This window comes from Cephus cinctus, unplaced genomic scaffold, assembly GCF_000341935.2.
Source record: "Cephus cinctus unplaced genomic scaffold, Ccin1 Ccin1_scaffold0970, whole genome shotgun sequence".
NCBI classification, from domain to species: domain Eukaryota; kingdom Metazoa; phylum Arthropoda; class Insecta; order Hymenoptera; family Cephidae; genus Cephus; species Cephus cinctus.
Window position 1 is genome coordinate 118,299 of NW_014333527.1, and position 17,749 is coordinate 136,047.

The window sequence follows — 17,749 nt, forward strand, 5'->3', positions numbered from 1 at the left end:
ACCCCCTCGCTCACCCCACATCCTCGACCTCGTTTGTCTTTCCAGCCCTGGACACTCTTATACTATTCAAAGACGTATTATGCAGAGCCCTTTCTCAGAATCCTTATCGAGAAGAACACCCTAGCGAAATCCTAACGGGGCAAAACAGAAATTTCACCCTCTTTATTTTTTATTTCTACTCCATGTCTCATCTGTATATACACCCACGAATCCTCGAACCGATAACCCTCAACCATGTTTTTTGTTAAAGGGTCGCCGTGGCTAAGGCCCACTTCGAGAAACAACCCCCGAGCAACCTGAGGAAGAGTAATTTCTTTCATTTCGTGATCGGCCTCTTCGATCGGACCGGACAACCAATAGAGATCGAGAGGACGGCTTTCATTGGTTTCGTTGAAAAGGATCAGGTATGACAATTCAATAAATATATATGTATATATCTACCCATACCCAACGGATATATTAAAAAGTGACTAATAACGCACTTACACCCTTTATTAAAAAAAAATTTGATCACGAATGAGACACCCGATAGCGACAGGTGCATGAAGTAAGGATCTTTATAGTATCGTACAGACATTACATCTTATCTGAATAATTACCATTTCCATCGGTACGTTTCGCGTCAAATATTAAATGGCTCCCAGCGCGGCAAGTTTTTCCAGCGATTAGTTAGCCCCACGAAAATCCATCGGTCGGAATGGACGATGAATACAATTAAGGAGAGTTTCAGTCACGCAATCGAGTGTCCGCGACGTATCTACAAATAATAAAGTCACCTTCCATCGTTTTCACTGTTACTATGTCATTTATGTATATAAAACTACACAGTACGATTGTCTCCTCTGCCTCCAGCCCGATCAAAGATTACACCTAAATCCAATTCATTATTCAAACGCTCGAATACGAAAAGTCAATACACCAGTCTGATACAACTGGCTAGTTTCTATGTGAGAAAAAGTTCCGAGAATAACTAATGCCGCGCTTCAGAGAATAGTCGCGGATAACAGATATCGAGATCCAATTGGTAGCGCGATTGTCGTCCGTCGTTAAGGTTACGCACGACTCTGTACTTTCTATTGGTCAATTAGTATGGCTCTTTAAGGAGATGCTGGACTGCATCTGTCCGGCGCCTCTTGCGCAAGAGAAATCGTTACGTACCTTTTCTCTATCGTAGACATACGTATATACATATACTGGTTGAATGCCATAGTGATATATACGTACGAGTTACACGTATAAATGGATAGTACAGTGTATGTATATAGATATACGGAGAAAATGAAAGATATCCCTAGTACAGTTCTACGCTGGAACAGCTCGTTCGTTCTAGGGATAAAATGGCTGTTAACTTTCAAGAAGTGGAAATTCATATTGGCCAGATTCTAGCTGCAGAAATTCTTGGCAAGATATTCAAGCGCCATACGGGCTGAGAATTACCGTGAAGAGAGAAAGACTGAGAGAGAGAGAGAGAGAGAGAGAGAGAGAGAGAGAGAGAGAGAGAGAGGTGTATATTCAAGAGAGACCTCCGTCCGGTACTGACTTTCCGGGGTAACAAGGAAAACCCCGTAATAAATCAGTCTGTCGTAAATCGCCGGGTAATTCGGCAGTGTGGAGGAACCGTCCTACTACCTCCAAGGGGTGTTAAAGGATTCGAGTATTACCTACCATCTTCTGGATACCTTCGAATTGCCTGCGAAGTGTGCTACATGTATTATATGTTATAGATACATATATATGAAATCCAGACACGTCCTGACCGAAGTGCAATTTAACATATAGGTTAGCCTACTTAACTAATTACCGGAGCACGTGCTCGTGTTTACACCCCGTCCTACTGTACTATATATTTCGCTAGCGTCAATCTGCACTCGTTCACTCTGTCCCTGTCTTTGTCCCTCTCGATAGTCTCCGACAGATTCGCCTTCTCTCTCTCTATCTCTCTCTCTCTCTCTCCCACACAGTACAGCTTCGGACGTCTATAATTCACACTGCCGGACAGTTGCATCGCGTGGCCTCCTATTAATTAGGGTCATGCACCGCGAGCATACATCAACCCTGGGCGGCAGTGGCGAACTCCACTGGCCCATCCCCATTTACATATTTTCCCGTCATTCAATTATTTAAGGAGGAATTCACGCCACGGCGAAAGCGTCCGCTTATCACGGCCATAAAGCCTGATAAAACCTCCGCTCTTTCTCTCTCTCTCTCATTCTCTCCGCGGGCCATTCCGGAAGTACCGGCTTTTTATCTCTTTGCTGTACGTATACATTTTTTTTTCAATTTTTACTCTCTCCAAAAAACACAAAAAATTACGAAAAAAGTCAACGATGATAACTTACCGATAATTTACAAAATTTTCAAAAATCACGAGGGGAGTGGAGTCTAGGAAGATGCACAGATGCATTGTACACGCATGTGCATATGCACTTACATGCATATATCCATACACGCGTGGTACGTCTGTGCTGAAAAAACCGCGAGTGAAGAAGAGTACAAGGGGGTTGCAATGGTACTCGTTGATAGCGAGCGGGACTATCTTTATCAGGGGGTTGTTATGGCGGGGAGGGAGGGGGGGTTAGAGGGGTAGGTAGGTAGGTAGTTGAAAATGCATTACCAGCCGCGGCATATGGTCCGATGCACGCATGACTCGTCAGCGGGCCTGATAATTATGCATCACACGCTACACACGATACGTAATGGTGCAGCTCTTACACGCGCATCAAGAAATTAATAATTAGCGTGAGATGGCACGACCGTGCATTACATCGCGGTGTATTTAATTAAGGGCAACATGCACTTTGAAGAAACGAATGACTTTTAGTGCATTCCCTCCACTCTGCCACCCTAAGTATGTACCCACTGCCCCACCCCCCAGCCCATACGTCACTTTACGTAAAATCCAAATAAATAATGCACGTTGCATCCGCACTCTGTGTTTCAGGAATCCGAGGGTCAAAAGACAAACAACGGAATTCAGTATCGCTTGCAGCTTCTCTATACTAACGGTGAGTACCAACGTTATGCATTAAATACAACGAAATGGAATTCCAATATAAAAACCATACGTATCCGGTAGGTATATACGGAACTCGTATATCCTATCCTCATAGAGGAATAACTATACTATACGTATTAAACGTATAGTTAGCTGTAGGTTACAGCCAATCGCGCCGCCTAGGACTACCATCTACCTATATACCTATAACATGTATCTGCAGGGCCGTAATAGCCTGTTTAAAGCGTCGATGATGGGCCATCAACATTCCTCAGAGACACCCGGTCTCTGGAGGCGGCTAAAAAGCCCCGAAGTTTCGATGCCCCCCCAGTGCCAGGCGCAACAGAGACATATTTTACGTCACTGCTCGTATTGCCCTGGACAAAAACGGAAGCCCTTGGATCCTCCCTATAGCATCCACGAGGAATGGTCAGTGGTGGGTTATGTATAGCGGGAGGTCATATATATATATATGTATGAGTATATATATAGATTAGGGGGGGGGGTAAGAGGGGGTATACCAAAAAGTGTCTGGGCATTATGAACATATTAAAAAGCCGCAAGGCGCTATCAGGAGGCCCCGACCCGGCAATTTTTCACTCCATATATTGCAGACCGTGCGAGCCACGTTAGTTTCTCCCTCTCGTTTCTTTTGCTCTTTATGTCTCTCTCTCTCTCTCTCTCTCTCTCTCTCTCTCTCTCTCTCTCTCTCTCTCACTCTCTCTCTCTCTCACTCTCTCACTCTCTCACTCTCTCACTCTCTCACTCTCTCACTCTCTCACTCTCTCACTCTCTCACTCTCTCACTCTCTCACTCTCTCACTCTCTCACTCTCTCACTCTCTCACTCTCTCACTCTCTCACTCTCTCACTCTCTCACTCTCTCACTCTCTCACTCTCTCACTCTCTCACTCTCTCACTCTCTCGTAACACTGCGACTCCGTGCATCTCGCTCTCTCCGTCTCTCTCGTACACTCTTAGATCCTCCTTTCCTGTTTTTCCATGCTTCACTCCCTCCCTCTCTCCCTTGCACGCGTCTCTCTCTTTCTCGCGCTCTCTGGCTTCAGCATCTCTAAGTCGTCTTGCTCGTGTTGCTGGGATCCGATCAATCAATGCGGGATTTTTGCGTTGGCAGGCCTGACTGAGGGGCCGCCCAGCCATCTATGGGCACTAAAACGTGTTGCCAACATCGCGAACAAGAAATAACTAACTGTTGCAAAGTAAGGAATACCAACGCGCGCCTTCGGGATCCTCCATACCCATGGCTACTATCCTCCAACGTTTTACCCTACCCCGTCCCACCTAAACTCCACCTTTACGACACACACGAACCTCCTTTACCGTAGACCTACCTCCGGTCCATCCGACCATCCAGCATCCGCGGATCAGCATCCTCGACTCGCTCGCGTAATTCCATTATACGCGTATACAGACCCGAGCAGTTTTTAAGGCAATGTCTCTCGTTTCGCTCCTCGTTAACCCTTCCTTCGCTACGTGTACGCAAATAGCCTGGCTACGCCGAGCCTGTTCAGGATCTTCGGGGAGTGTCCTGTGGACTCAGGATCTTCGGGGAATCCAGGACGTAAGGGACTCTTTCCTCAAAACTTGTACGATATAGTTATACACGTGTCTCATGGTCAGGGATACGTAAGCGTTTCCAAAATTTACTCGATGTCAAACTTCACTCCAGTCCTGCGGGGTTCGATCGTCCCTACGTTTCTGTGTATAAACTGTCGATTACCTGTCCGAGTCCATATTCCGTTTGGCAGGACACTCGGCCGCGAAAGTTTAAGATATAAAACACAGAGGGCTGCTCTGTTTCTCCGAAGACAAATTGACGCACTGGCAGAGTTGGCACTGCGGCCACTACTAGCGACGGTCCCGATCGTCAGGTGTCCGGCACGTCATCGCGTCACCGATCAACCAGCTCCGGCAATAAATCTATAATTAAATAATAAATAAGGAGCGATCCCCGGCGTCCGAGTGACGGCAAACTCTCGCCATATCGGGTCCTGCCCCTTTTTGTCCTCGTAGCCGTTTGCCGACGCTCGTCCTCGTACGCGGCCTCCCATCAGCCTCTATATACACAGCCGGAGGAGAGACGAGATGAGTAACGGAGCGAGAGAGCCGGATCGAAGGGTGCGGATGATGAAGCGAGAGAGACAATCGTCACTGGAGAATATATAAGTAATAGGTGCCCAACCGATTAAGGCATGACGGATCCAAGGGCTGGCCTTTACGGCTGTCGGCCTTTTATTTTTATTTTTTTTTTTTTTTACGTATTCGTCGGCTGTGCTGCAACCCTTCGATATATTAAATTCATTAATTATCATTATCCTCATAATCAATGTCCTTCTTCGGGACGTTCAATGGACTTTTTAACGCGGCCTGGACCATATCGCTGATAGGAGGTGCCCCGACCGGTCTCGATCACTTTGCTCGTTTGACCCTGGCTTATTTGCAAAGCCCAGAGATACTCACGGGCGCCCAGTCTACTTCGGTTAAGCCGACAACGCTTTCTCGAGGTAATTTGTGAGCTAGTTTCGGCCCAAATATTATAATCCGTAGTAACATTATGGTTCGGGAGTCTACGGGCAGACCTCAGCCGGCCGCCGGTTTGGCTCTGCCAGTCTTATATCGGGATTACTTGGCTTACCGGACGCTACAGGACACACGTGGGGAAAGCTGCGCGGCACGCTACACTATTGCTACGAAATATTGTACGTGATAGGATTATTACTCGATTATATATATATATATGTATATGTACGATCAAGAGAATCCTGAAATATTCGATTTACTTCGTGTGTCATACTTTTTACCACTTTTTTATTACGGCTCAATGACAGTCAAATTTTTTTTTTTCAAAAAATTCAAAATTATTTTTATCAACAACACGTGCAACTTCGGCGAGTATCCCGTATGACTGACTAAGGACCATGTTGAAGAATTCTACAAAGAAAAATACTTTGATTGCGTTTACATCCCTGGATGCCTAAACAGGCCGGACTAGTCACTCACTAGAATGGTTTTTAATGCACCACTTTTTCCTAATGGTGGATGTATATAGGTATACTGAGGTAACTGATAATATAAACTCTAAGCTCAGTACTCCGTATCCGTACTACCACAAAAGTAACTCGTCCCTCGCGGTGTCTGTGCAAAATAAAAAACCAGTCTTCGTGTCGCATCGATTAAGCGCGAGCAACTCGGTGATCTTAGTGGCAGCTTCGCCATTTTCTATCCCGGGAGCATCATTAACGCCCGCTTCTTGTTCGCAGGTGTCAGGCAGGAGCAGGACATCTTTGTTCGGCTGATAGACTCCGTGACCAAGCAGGTGAGAGAATGTACGATTAATAAGCATATGTATATCGATTTATACATATTTATATATATATACATATATACTGGGATACGAAAAAACAATTTGACCCATTCGAAATTGCTTTCTATCTTCGGCCTTAAGGGGCGGGAAAAAAAGGATTAGGGTATTTAGAAGAAAAAAAAATTTCTCGTTCGAGGGCGCATGACAAGAACGTTATCGCCGGAGGTACAAGCATTTAATTTTCCGGGGGGTTGATTTTTACCCCAAGAATGGGGAACTGTCAGTGTCCCATCCACGTTATCTCCGCCACGTGGCAATCCGACCGATAGTCCCTTCGCGCGAACCACGTGTCCTCCCTTCTGTCCCGTTTTCACCTAACCCCCTCTTACTGCCGCCCATAACTGGAATATAGAGATCCCGGCGTTACGATAACACAAAGAAGGATCATAACCTTCGAGCAAACGCAAATACGACGGTAGATTATGCGATGGATAAGAGCTTTAGGCATTCGAGGGTCTTTTTTCCTATTTTTTTGTTTTGGGAATAGTTTCTATACGGCCACTTGACACCTCGCACCTTACGATACACTGTAAACAGCTGTGGTGAAATAGGTATGGGTTAGTTGGTATTCAAATATTGGGACTTTAATTAAATTTTTTTTTTTTTTTTTTTTTTTTTTTTTTTTTTTTTTTTTTTTTTTTTTTTTTTTTTTTTTTCGTAAACGTAGTAATTATATACTGTGGAAAATTCTGAGAAGGTCAAAGAGCACCGGGTACTTTCTCAAATTATTTTTGTAATATAGATACTGTATGTATAATGTATAGTTAGATCCTGGTACCTGTATAGGTATAGGCGAACCTTCCGTTTTAGCAGATTAAATCATCTTGGGGGTTGGTACGACTGGTCGGTTTGGTAAGGACGATGGGGTGGGGAAACAGAGTCGATGTTAGTTTTAGCTGATTAAATTACTAAGCCGTAGTAGTCGTGCGTCCGCACAGCATTCGCCTCTTTCAATTCGCGATCCATTCCTTTTATTAATCGGCTTTTAAATCCAGGCTATCGAACGCAATCTGTCTGTTTCTGATTAAGAGGCAGAAAATTGTCTATTTTACGAGAAAAGGGGTGTATTCGCTCGAGGAGGAAGGATTTAATTTTTCGCAGAGAAAAATACTTTATGAAGAAATTCTTGAATTGCTTCGGCTGATTTTGATTTTCTTGAAAAAGGACCCAGAATTGAAAATAAAAATATTCTAATTTATACGTCAATGCGTTGTACTTACATCTATGGTATATGGATATCTGGATACATGGGTGGGTTCGTAACGCAATAGAAGGATTTGGCGAATCGCGAGTGAAAAATATACGTAACAGTAAAATCTGTGAAGAATTTCAAAAATCTACAACTCTGCCCACGTGTTCGGCAAACGTGCTTTGATCTCTGATACTGCGGATAAATAGATAGAAAAAACGATCGATAAAAAATGTCCGTGAATGCCGTTTGCGAATGAGGTATTTCGATAAATCGGCAAAAGGATGCAATTTCCTCCACCCCTACTCTGCTCTCATTCATGATTTGGAAATACGCTAGCCAAGCCGCAGGCTGAATTAGGAGGTCGGTTATAAATCCGCAATAATTGGGTACATCGAGTTCGCTCGCTTCAGTTCGAATCGAAACCCTCCAACCCTTAAAGCTTTCCTTCAATTTCATCCCTCCGCCTACGTAACCGCACGAAACCCTTAGCACGGACAGACGTTTCCATCCGAGAGGGAATCGCAACCGGCTGGTAAAAAGATATTCGTACTGAAATATGACGGCGGCGCGTGGTGGGCGAGTGAGGTAGAAAAGGAAAATTTGGAATTTACGTAAACGAATGAAAATAGTAATGACAATAATATTCAAATTTTTAAAACGTCTATCCATTTCGGTATAAATTTCTATAATCCTGTAGACACGAACGAAAATGAGAATACATAAAGAACTCGTGCGCACTTTGCTCGGATTAAAAATGCTAAATGCTAATTAGTTCCGGGGAAAACATTTATGGCTTAGGCAGTAAGAGGGCCGTGTAACGCTGTTATTCTAAATGAATGAACAACGGGGAAAATGTACCTAACTTGTAACCCTGTTAGGGAGCCCGAGCCCTCTAAACAACATGGCGGAAAGTTGAATACCAATTCCGCAAAAGGAAAGACGAATTTTTGTAACTTCCGCCCCGCTCTTAGTTGCGCGCATGTAAATATAGAATATAATAATCATAAACGCGAAAGCAAGACTATAGGCCTATATTTCCATAGGAAAATTTTATTTAAATTATTTGTGCTATTTTGTAAAAGTCAAAAGATCTTTAACCCTTGAACTTCGTGTTGTATGAAAAAAAGTTGACAAAAATTTAAGATCATCATTCCTAGTTGAAAATTTTTCAAATTGAGATCTCGATTAAAATGAAAAAAATATTTTCTTGGAGTACCTATTTTTATTTCTGGACATTTTTCATTAGGGTACTTTCACAATGGCCGACACGCAGGTCTAATCGCATCCCAGTGCATTATACATCCCATATGCAAGACTAATGCTAAAATATGAGTATTTAACTAGAGATTAAGGAAATAATAAGCTGGAGATAAGTTAATCCCTGGTAGATAAGACGAGAAAGAACTTCACCCTAGCAGTAGCCGAGGGGTCGTAGGCCTATAGAAACATTGTAGTACATATACGTTATTTCGTGATGCACATAAGCAGGGGTGATAGAGTCGATGTATGTAGAGAACAGAAGATTCCCAAGGGGATAGTAAAATCGATTCGGGATGGAAATCATTACTGGAGATTTGAATGACTATCTTCGAATTTATCTACTTGCATCAACCCCCGACAGTCTCGATAGTCCCGACAATCTCAAACAGTCCTGATTCTTAGTGTCGCTTACATCGAGCCTCGATAATGACACGATATTTCAAACTTCATTTTTCCGCCATAATAATGCAATTTGAGATAATTTTTTTTGAATTTCTCAAACGATCAATAACCAATCATTCATCTCGGTTCACGAAACTCTCCAAGCCCGGGGCAAGGGAGCTGCTCAGAGAAATCGCATTCCATAATTCCACGTCCCATGTGGTGGTCCGTTTCCTCCTTTACTTGCTTTAAAAAAATTCCACCAGTCACACGAGACTATCGGCGCTCTATTAGTCCTTCGTGAGTAATTCCCGTGGGAATTAGGTATCCTGGGATAGCGACCATTCCTGCCGGGACTTAACGGAAGCGAAGAAGGCCCCCCTGGGGCCAGTGCTGACTGCTCGCACCCCCCCCAGGACACGTTGTCTGACCTCGTCGCCAGTTTCAACCCCCAGGACGATTCATCCCCTCCCGCGACTGATACCTGACAACATAACCACGCGATATTCTACAAAAATAGTCCCACCTTGGGTAAAACTGTCTGAGCTAAAACTGGCAGGACTAATTCGAATCAACGAAATCTTCCAGTTTTCTACTAACAGATATATCCTTGAAGATACTCATCCTGGAACAATTTTCTGAACTCCATTACGACCCAGTCCAGTTGCCACTGCTTGGAAATTACTATTATTCCAATTTCAGTAAACTTGACGTATACAATTTTTCTCTATACAATCTTTTTACTGAGGGTCGAAGTTCCTTGTAAAACGACCTCGTAGCATCTTCCACGTACTACCTTATCGAAGCTCAACCGAACTGTTAAAGTTTGCTCTAGGCGCATTGTTCCAGCGCGTGCCGTACCAGTGCAGGGAAACGTAATTGTTTGAAATTGTTGATAAGTACAGACGAACGATGGATAAACAGTGGACGGTACAGGCAGTAATAGACGCCGTGCAAACAGTAGTCGCATGTCGGGGGCCGCTCGAGTGACACGTATATATAGTCACAGTTGACTATTGCTGACTGTGTACCAGCTGATTGTACATCGTTATATGTTTAACCAGTGATTATTGTTGAACGTGCAACATGTGTTACGCGGGTGTAGCGACGCAGGGAAGATCGTGCGGTATAATTTATTTTAATTTCATTGACAATAGTGGAGTATCTCGCGAGAATACTTACGAGTATAAAGTCGATCGTGCGATAAGAAAATTTATCCAGGAAAAACGGCGATGATCATTTCTGGTTTAAAAAAGTTCAACGTACCCTTCCACGTGGGTGGATATATATAAGGGAGGAGAAAAGTTGTCTTTACAAAATTTAAGCCAGGTTTGTATTAAGCGTCGTAAACGTTAGTTTCATTGTACGTTTATAACAGGGAATGGTGGTATATTAATTTTCATTATCCCAGGGACAAATAAGTTTGCATGACTTTTTACTATTAGGTCGAACTTCCACTAACGGCCAAGGTGCACGTAACCGCGAGATACTTGCTGCCGTTGTTTCTTCTGTCCTACAGTAGGTACCCCGTTGGGCTTCTCAAAGTCTTTGGTTATCTTCGAGTGTATTCCCCTTCGAAGACCCCCGTTTCCTCAAGCAAAGCCCCAACAGTTCTGATTTCACTTGGAGGCGGACAATGACGTAGGGTAAGAGGTGGAGGAGAAAAAGTTGGCTGGTTTTCAACGCAATTCAGTTTACTTCAGTCGCATAAATATTTGAGGCTGCTTTGAAAATTGTAGAGCGTTACGCGAATTCGGTCCCCGTGGCAGTTTGTGATGGCCTTTCGTTGTATTTGATATCGTTATCACCGGGCCAGTTCCCTCCGTGCTAACCAAACCCAAGCTTATAACCAACGCAGAGCCGTACCACGGTCATGTCGCGCATTGCGCGCCCACCCTTAGCAACTGTAAACTCCCTTGGATATTGTATTTCAAACTATTTACATTTTATCTCAAACTCGCGATCTACGGAAATTTTCGTTATTGCAATTTACGCGAGCGACAAAAGCGGGAGATCGTTACGTCACGGATGAATTGAATGAGACATACCGAACTTTATTCTCAATTTTAAATAGGTGGGTTGGACATTGTAGTGGGAAGAATTTTTTTTTAAGGTAACCGGGATAAATACCTCTAACACCTTTTACAAGGGAAACCATATATGTAGATGATCTCTGTACCGAAGGCAGTTTACGTGTAGATCAAAGCAAGACCAGCCACCCTCGAAACTTTATTATTCCCAGGCTAATCCGGAGCTCAAGTCCCATACATAATCACATGAATACAAGGCAACAACGTGTTGTCATTAAATAAAAATCAATCAGAAGGTCGTGAAGGAGGATTAACGGATTTGGTTTGGACTACCCATGGGCTTAAGTCCCTGCCGAGAGGGTCCTTCACGTTCACCCCGAAGAACCCCGACGTTTTCAATGCACTTTTGAACGAACGACCAAACCACGGGATTCACGGCAGATCGATGACTTTTGTTTCTAAGAAATTCCTGCCCCTTTTATTGACTTTATAAAGAAACGCTTTCCTTTTTTCGACATTTCAGGCAATAATGTACGAGGGACAGGATAAAAATCCAGAAATGTGCAGAGTCCTGCTGACGCACGAGGTGATGTGCAGGTATGTGGATTATTTGACAAATTAAAGGACATAGTAGCTATTGGCATTACTGCTTCACAGGAAGTACTTTTCATAGAAGGGGGTATATCGAGTAAGGGATGCAAACCTATGGGCAACCACCCTCGCGATAGTAAACCATAAACGTAACGAGGCATAGGGTGGTGGTTGCAGTCTTAGTCAGGATCTGCTCCGATCGTGAGTCACTCAGGCCCATGGGACCTCAGGCGCGTTACCCCTCAGGTCCCAAGGGTTCAAGGGACGTTTCTCAACGAGCTCGAAAACTTTTGACGCTCCTTTACTATATACCACCCGCCCGATACGGATTTACATCGCACCGGGTGAAGAAGAGGTTCCACCTCTGCTACCTTATGTAAAATATCAAGCACCATCTATCGGGTGTCTTATCGTACTGTTTCTAATTGCAGTCGATGCTGCGACAAGAAAAGTTGTGGCAACAGAAACGAGACACCCAGCGATCCTGTCATCATCGATCGGTGAGTCAAATTTATGGTCTACTTTTTTTTATAATTTTACATTAGAGAGAGAGAGAAAATTCGAAATTTCCAAAAGAAAGTTTCTTTTCTCCGAACGAAATGCGAAATTTCGTCACTGACAAATTTCTTTTTCTACTCTCTCGAGCCGGTTCCGCAGAACTACGTAGGTCGACATGTATACAGTCGTATACCATATACGTAGAAGTGTTGCGACCCCCGGATATTTAGGCTTGCAAAATACGTTGTCTAGGGGGGGTTAAGGGGGGTCTTTCGCTTCTAAGGGTGGAAGAGTATCCATACTCAGCCTTACTCATACCCTTCGTGCACACCAGGAGAGCCGGCCCGTCCTCGGAACAGAGGCTGCTGGTTCTGGTAGCTCCTAGCTAGCTAACACAGGGTGGCAGTAGGGTGGGCCGGGTATCTGAATAGGCTATAGAGTGTCCTGAGATAGGATGGTAGGAAGGAAGAGGTTTCCCGCGGGACCCAGGCCGAGATAGTCTTCAGGAGGACATCTTGAGCCCAGGGGTGCTCAACCGTAACCCCATAGTCTACGGACACAAGTCTCCATTCGAAACGTCTGCCATTTATTTCCCTATCTCTTTCCTTTTTTTCTCTCTCTAAACATTTTTTGTCAAAAATTTCGAAAAAAAAGCATCCTCGAGTAACATGACAATTACGTGTATACCAATTACATGGCGATAACAATAGTTTGCCACAAATCGATCCCATCTGAAAAGAGTCTTATCGGGAAGGATCGGTCACGTGGAGAAATTACAGGGAGTGGGACAATTACCCAGCTAAGTAATAATCGTGGTTACGTGGTCGATCGTGGCCACGATAGAAAAATTAATCTCGAAAATGCTTTACGTCGAGACGCAAGCATCGTAGATGAGTATATGGTATATAGGAGGTAGTACAGGGGCGGAGGGGCGAGGGGTTACAACCTAACTGCAGCCGAGCGGTGGTCGATCGGTTCTTTGGTTAGTTGCTGGCTCGCGTGTCACGTCCACCCCTGGATTCATTTAGTAGACACACTCGACATCAATTGCTATTGCTATCGCTGCTATAGTACTATATAATAGGTGTACCTCTTCCTTGTGCTATTTCTAGTCAACCCATCCCCCTCTCCAGTCGCTGCCTCTTTCGCACCGAGCGGCCCTTGCAGTGGCAGGCTTCATCTTACCCGTCTGTTATATTCTTTTATATCTATATACCTATATCTGTATAGCTATATATATATATATGTATGTATACTTCCTGTCCCTTCCGTGTTCGAAATATCGAGAAGCTAATAGATTTTCGATCGCACAAAACCACAATGGACGCGAAAGGGGGCCGAGGAGGGGGGAGAGCGGCTAGTGGTTAGGAGAGTGGGCGTAGGGTATCAATGCCACTTTGATTGAGGTGGTCCACGTCGATTGTGACATGCTCACTCGGCTGTGCCGAAAGTACAACGTCACCTGACTGACAATCACCGAAAGATGAAGAGAAACAGGGGGTAGACGTACAGAAACATGGATCCACCCTGTTATGCCACTTTTTGTGGAACCTACAATACTAGGGCTCGTTGGAATATATATATATACTGCAGCGTGCAACTTAAGAGACAGAGTAAATTAGCCCACATAATTTTCGATGGGTTCAGAGATATTCTGATTGAGATGAAAAGGGTTCGGAGTTCATGGGATACGTATAATGCATATAGGTATACAGTGTACGTGGATTGGCGAGGGGCATAGGATAGGAGGTTTCAGAGAGTGGACCCAGGGTTGGACGCGTCATACGCTGGACTGGAAAACCAATTAACATGCATAATTAAAATGGCATTGTCCCAAAACGGAATTATGGGAATCAGTATTACGTATCCGTTCGTTTCGAAAGGGAAATCCCACGGGATGTGATTCTGGACTTTCTTGATCCTCCCGGACAGCGCACGGAGGCGCGTCCTTAGACGCGTCTTTCGCTTTGGAATTACGGATGGGAGACACACGTGCGATACCGGAGAAGGTCGAGGAAGAAAAAAAATGGTCAAGCGGGTCGACATGCCGGCGTGCCGGAACAACGGCCAATAACGGCCGGACGGATACGGCCGTACGATCCACCCCCGTGATTGGTTAACTTTGTTTCGTTCGGCAGCCAACCCCTTAATTTCAGCATCGATCATAGCCTGCCTACCCCTAGCGCCTATAGCTATACATGTATATACACACTGTTGAAATTTCAGCACATAGTAGCTTACCTCTTTCTCTCTCTTTCGTTTTTTTGCTAGGCCCTCTCTCTCTCTCTCTTTCTAGTCTCTCGACGCACCTTACCAATTCACTCCGTCAATTTGACGGATTTTATTCGGCCCTCGTGCACACCCCTCTAACCTTACCAACAAGATTTTACCTCGGGCATTCTACAGGCCCTTTCAACATCGTTCGACAGAGATTGGCCAGACTGAGAATTTGGATTCGTATCCTCCCATCCCCCCCCCCACCCCCTTATCTCTGTCTCTCTCTATCTTTCTGATATTGGCTAATCGTCCGCACAAGGGAAACATATTCTTCATTGTAATTTCTCCAGCGCCCCTTCAGAGAATTCCGCATCGAACGACGAAATAACATTGGTAAACACCTCGTGGCCTGATCCCACGTTGACGTCCTTATTGTCACGTGCAATAATTCCAGTACAGGATATCCCCTCGGATGAGTCCAGGCGCGTAACAATCAATCGTTACCTTAATTGATTGCGATTACTAGAGGCTTGCTGGGATGGATTGACTGACGTCACAATGACGTACGGATTGTCAATCAGTCGCGCTTGTGGCGCTAATGCATGCAAATCTGACCGAACCGACGTTACGTAACCCGTCGCTGCGTTCAGCTTTCCTCGCGTCGACACGCCGGACCCACCGTAAGGCCCAAAGTATCCCGAAGGGCGATACGGTGGCTGGTAATTTTCCATCCTTCTCTACGAGTTCCATGTCCATTCGATAATTTGATTGGAGATTACGTGTCCGGAGAATTTATACGTCCTAATGCGTGTGCACCCTTATGGCTAAACGCATGGGAAATATTAAAACTCGTATCGGATTCTTCGAGTGGATATAGCTTTGGATTAATAGGAAAAGAAAAAAATTGCGTGATAGATGTACACTGTGTAATCAGATGACAGTTCTCTTGACACGCACGGCACGCATTTCTGTGCTACGTGTATGCATGCTGGGTACTGACTATGGCCGACTCGTGGCCTTTAATAGCCCGATGCTTTCTATGAAAATCATTAAAATTATGAGCGATAAGGGTTGTAATAACGACAGCCCTTACTGTCACACTCGTATGACGTAAATCGATATTAAAAACGGGGGAGGTTTATTGGGATTATTTTTAAGGGGAGGATCACATCGCGTATGGTGAGCCACGAGGAGACTTTTGGGTATCGGTGAATTTTGACTTTTTCGGTGATATGAAATTTATCTTGGGCTAGTTTTTGAGGGCGGTTCGTAAGACGATGGCGGTTTTCGTCGTGCTATTTCCTGACGCGTCTATTAGGGAAATCAAAACATACTCAGCCCCGACGCCAGGCTCTTTTTTCCATGGGGAGCATATGGGGCACCGCTATGCTTATGGGGTGTCACACCCTTCGTTCTCGACGTACCCCAAAAATAAATGGACGACCGTGGTTGCGCGTTAGGGCCGACTGCGGGAGGGGAAGGGATGCGGGAGCGCGGCGGAGGGTTGGTGGGGAGAAGAGAGGGGGAGTGCATATGTGGCGTGCACTGTCGCATGCGTGTGTATAAGCGTGAGTGGAGGGAGGGACTGATCGGTGGAGCGAAAAATCGTCGGATAAATAAGCCCATATTTGCGCGGCTAATTATTTTTGGTTTTGCCAATCTCGAAAATTGGGTCAATAAAAGGAACGAGGGTGGCTACACGCATGTAAACGGTTAACGCTGTCGGGCGAAAAGGATTTCTCATGTTTTAAACTTGCGGGCTGTTTTCAATCGGCCGCTGATTTGTTGGCCTTTTTTTTTATGCGGATCGGTAACGCCGAATTGGCAACGATCGCCGGCTGGAGAGCCGAGAGATTGATAGGAGCCAGGAGCCGAATCAAGTGCGAAACTGAAAAAGGACACTAGTCCTACGGTCATCATCCATATAGCCCTCAGGCTTTTTACGCGTCTGGATTTCTACCGGGAGCGAAAGGGACGCCGCGATCAGGCGGATTGGATTTCGCGAAAGGGCGAGATGTGCGCGCGCGCGCGCGGGCGCGCGCGTTTCTTTCGTCGAAATTTAGAAATTCTGAACAGTTCCGCAGAGTTCATTAAGAGGCAGTAAAATCGTTCGCATTTAAGGGCCAAAAATGGTTCCGTGGACCCTCGTAAATTCGTCCAATTAGCCGAGTCACCAAAAAATCTACGCCGGGATCATTTTGCCCATCGGAAACCTTCTTTCTGGGGGCCCTCGCGACGTGTATACCTCGCGACGGGGCAAATATGCGGGCCCGTAAAATCGTACTTTCGGCGGTGCGCCGGGAACGCCGTTCGCTCGCGAAATAACGTCTGGAATGTATATTGGATATTATCAATATCCGGATCTATTCCGCCTGCTAATGGAAAACTTATGCCAAACCGAACGATCCATTATGTATCAGCGATCGAGTCTGCCGGATTACATTGCCGACTGCCATTTGATATATTATTTCATACAATTCTTTTTTCCTCGTACGACACATACGTCGTCGCACTGAAATACTTAACTGGCAGTAACCCTCGTAGCACGCTGCTTGACGTTACGTGGGGGATTGAGCTTACCGATGTTTTACTTGGTGAAAATTTTGCAAGGGTGCGCGAAACTGCCGATAATCCTGCGGAAAGCTTGCGGTCGTCGCGACGCCTTAAGAATTCAAGGTACTTAAGGCGTCGCGCGGCAGGTGGAGATCTCCCTGGGCAGCCTCGTGACTCCCGGTCTAGCAACAATCCCCCTTTTTAATAACACCCTCGAGTCCTATAGGACTCTAGAATCTTAGCTGTATTCCACGGCTTCGCTGCGATTCCGTTACGATTATACCGCTACGAGAATTACCCCGATAGGGAATACGTATTTTCGCGGAATACATTAACGGCGACTGCCGCGCCGCAGGACGGGTCGGTATATATGCGTACTGTAGCACGAAGCGTGAGAGTCAAAAAAAAGGGAGCGTTCTGGTGGAAACGGAAGGAACTAAAAATAAATCCCAAAAGATACTTCCGGTAACCAAGAAGAAGAATCCAACAGGGAGAACCGATCAGCTTAATGCATATTGATGCGAGAGGAACTAAGTGAGTGAAAAATCGCCATCGATCACCCCCTTGATAAGAGAGAAGCATCCGCACCTCCCTCTATCGGCAACACTGCTATATAAACATTTCATCCCCTGAAAACCCACCCCCCCCC

General features: G+C 45.1%; 2 protein-coding genes across 9 annotated transcripts in view; one reads left to right on the forward strand and one right to left on the reverse strand.

Annotated features, from left to right (window-relative positions):
- The window catches only part of LOC107271428, a 174,533-nt gene that overhangs the window by 117,644 nt on the left and 39,140 nt on the right, over positions 1-17,749 (reverse strand). The window lies entirely within an intron of this gene.
- The window catches only part of LOC107271426 (transcription factor collier), a 57,864-nt gene that overhangs the window by 6,066 nt on the left and 34,049 nt on the right, over positions 1-17,749 (forward strand). For 7 of the 8 annotated variants that reach the window (XR_003060874.1, XR_003060876.1, XR_003060877.1 and 4 more), the window contains exons 2-6: positions 251-404; positions 2,942-3,005; positions 6,275-6,330; positions 11,765-11,838; positions 12,264-12,332. Coding sequence is in view for 3 of the 8 variants with exons in the window: in XM_025088670.1 (XP_024944438.1) it covers positions 251-404; positions 2,942-3,005; positions 6,275-6,330; positions 11,765-11,838; positions 12,264-12,332 (417 nt within the window). In the remaining 5 variants the exon portion in view is untranslated. Of the gene's footprint in view, positions 1-250; positions 405-2,941; positions 3,006-6,274; positions 6,331-11,764; positions 11,839-12,263; positions 12,333-17,749 lie in introns of those variants that run through there. The other variant, XR_003060878.1, reaches the window with a different exon arrangement.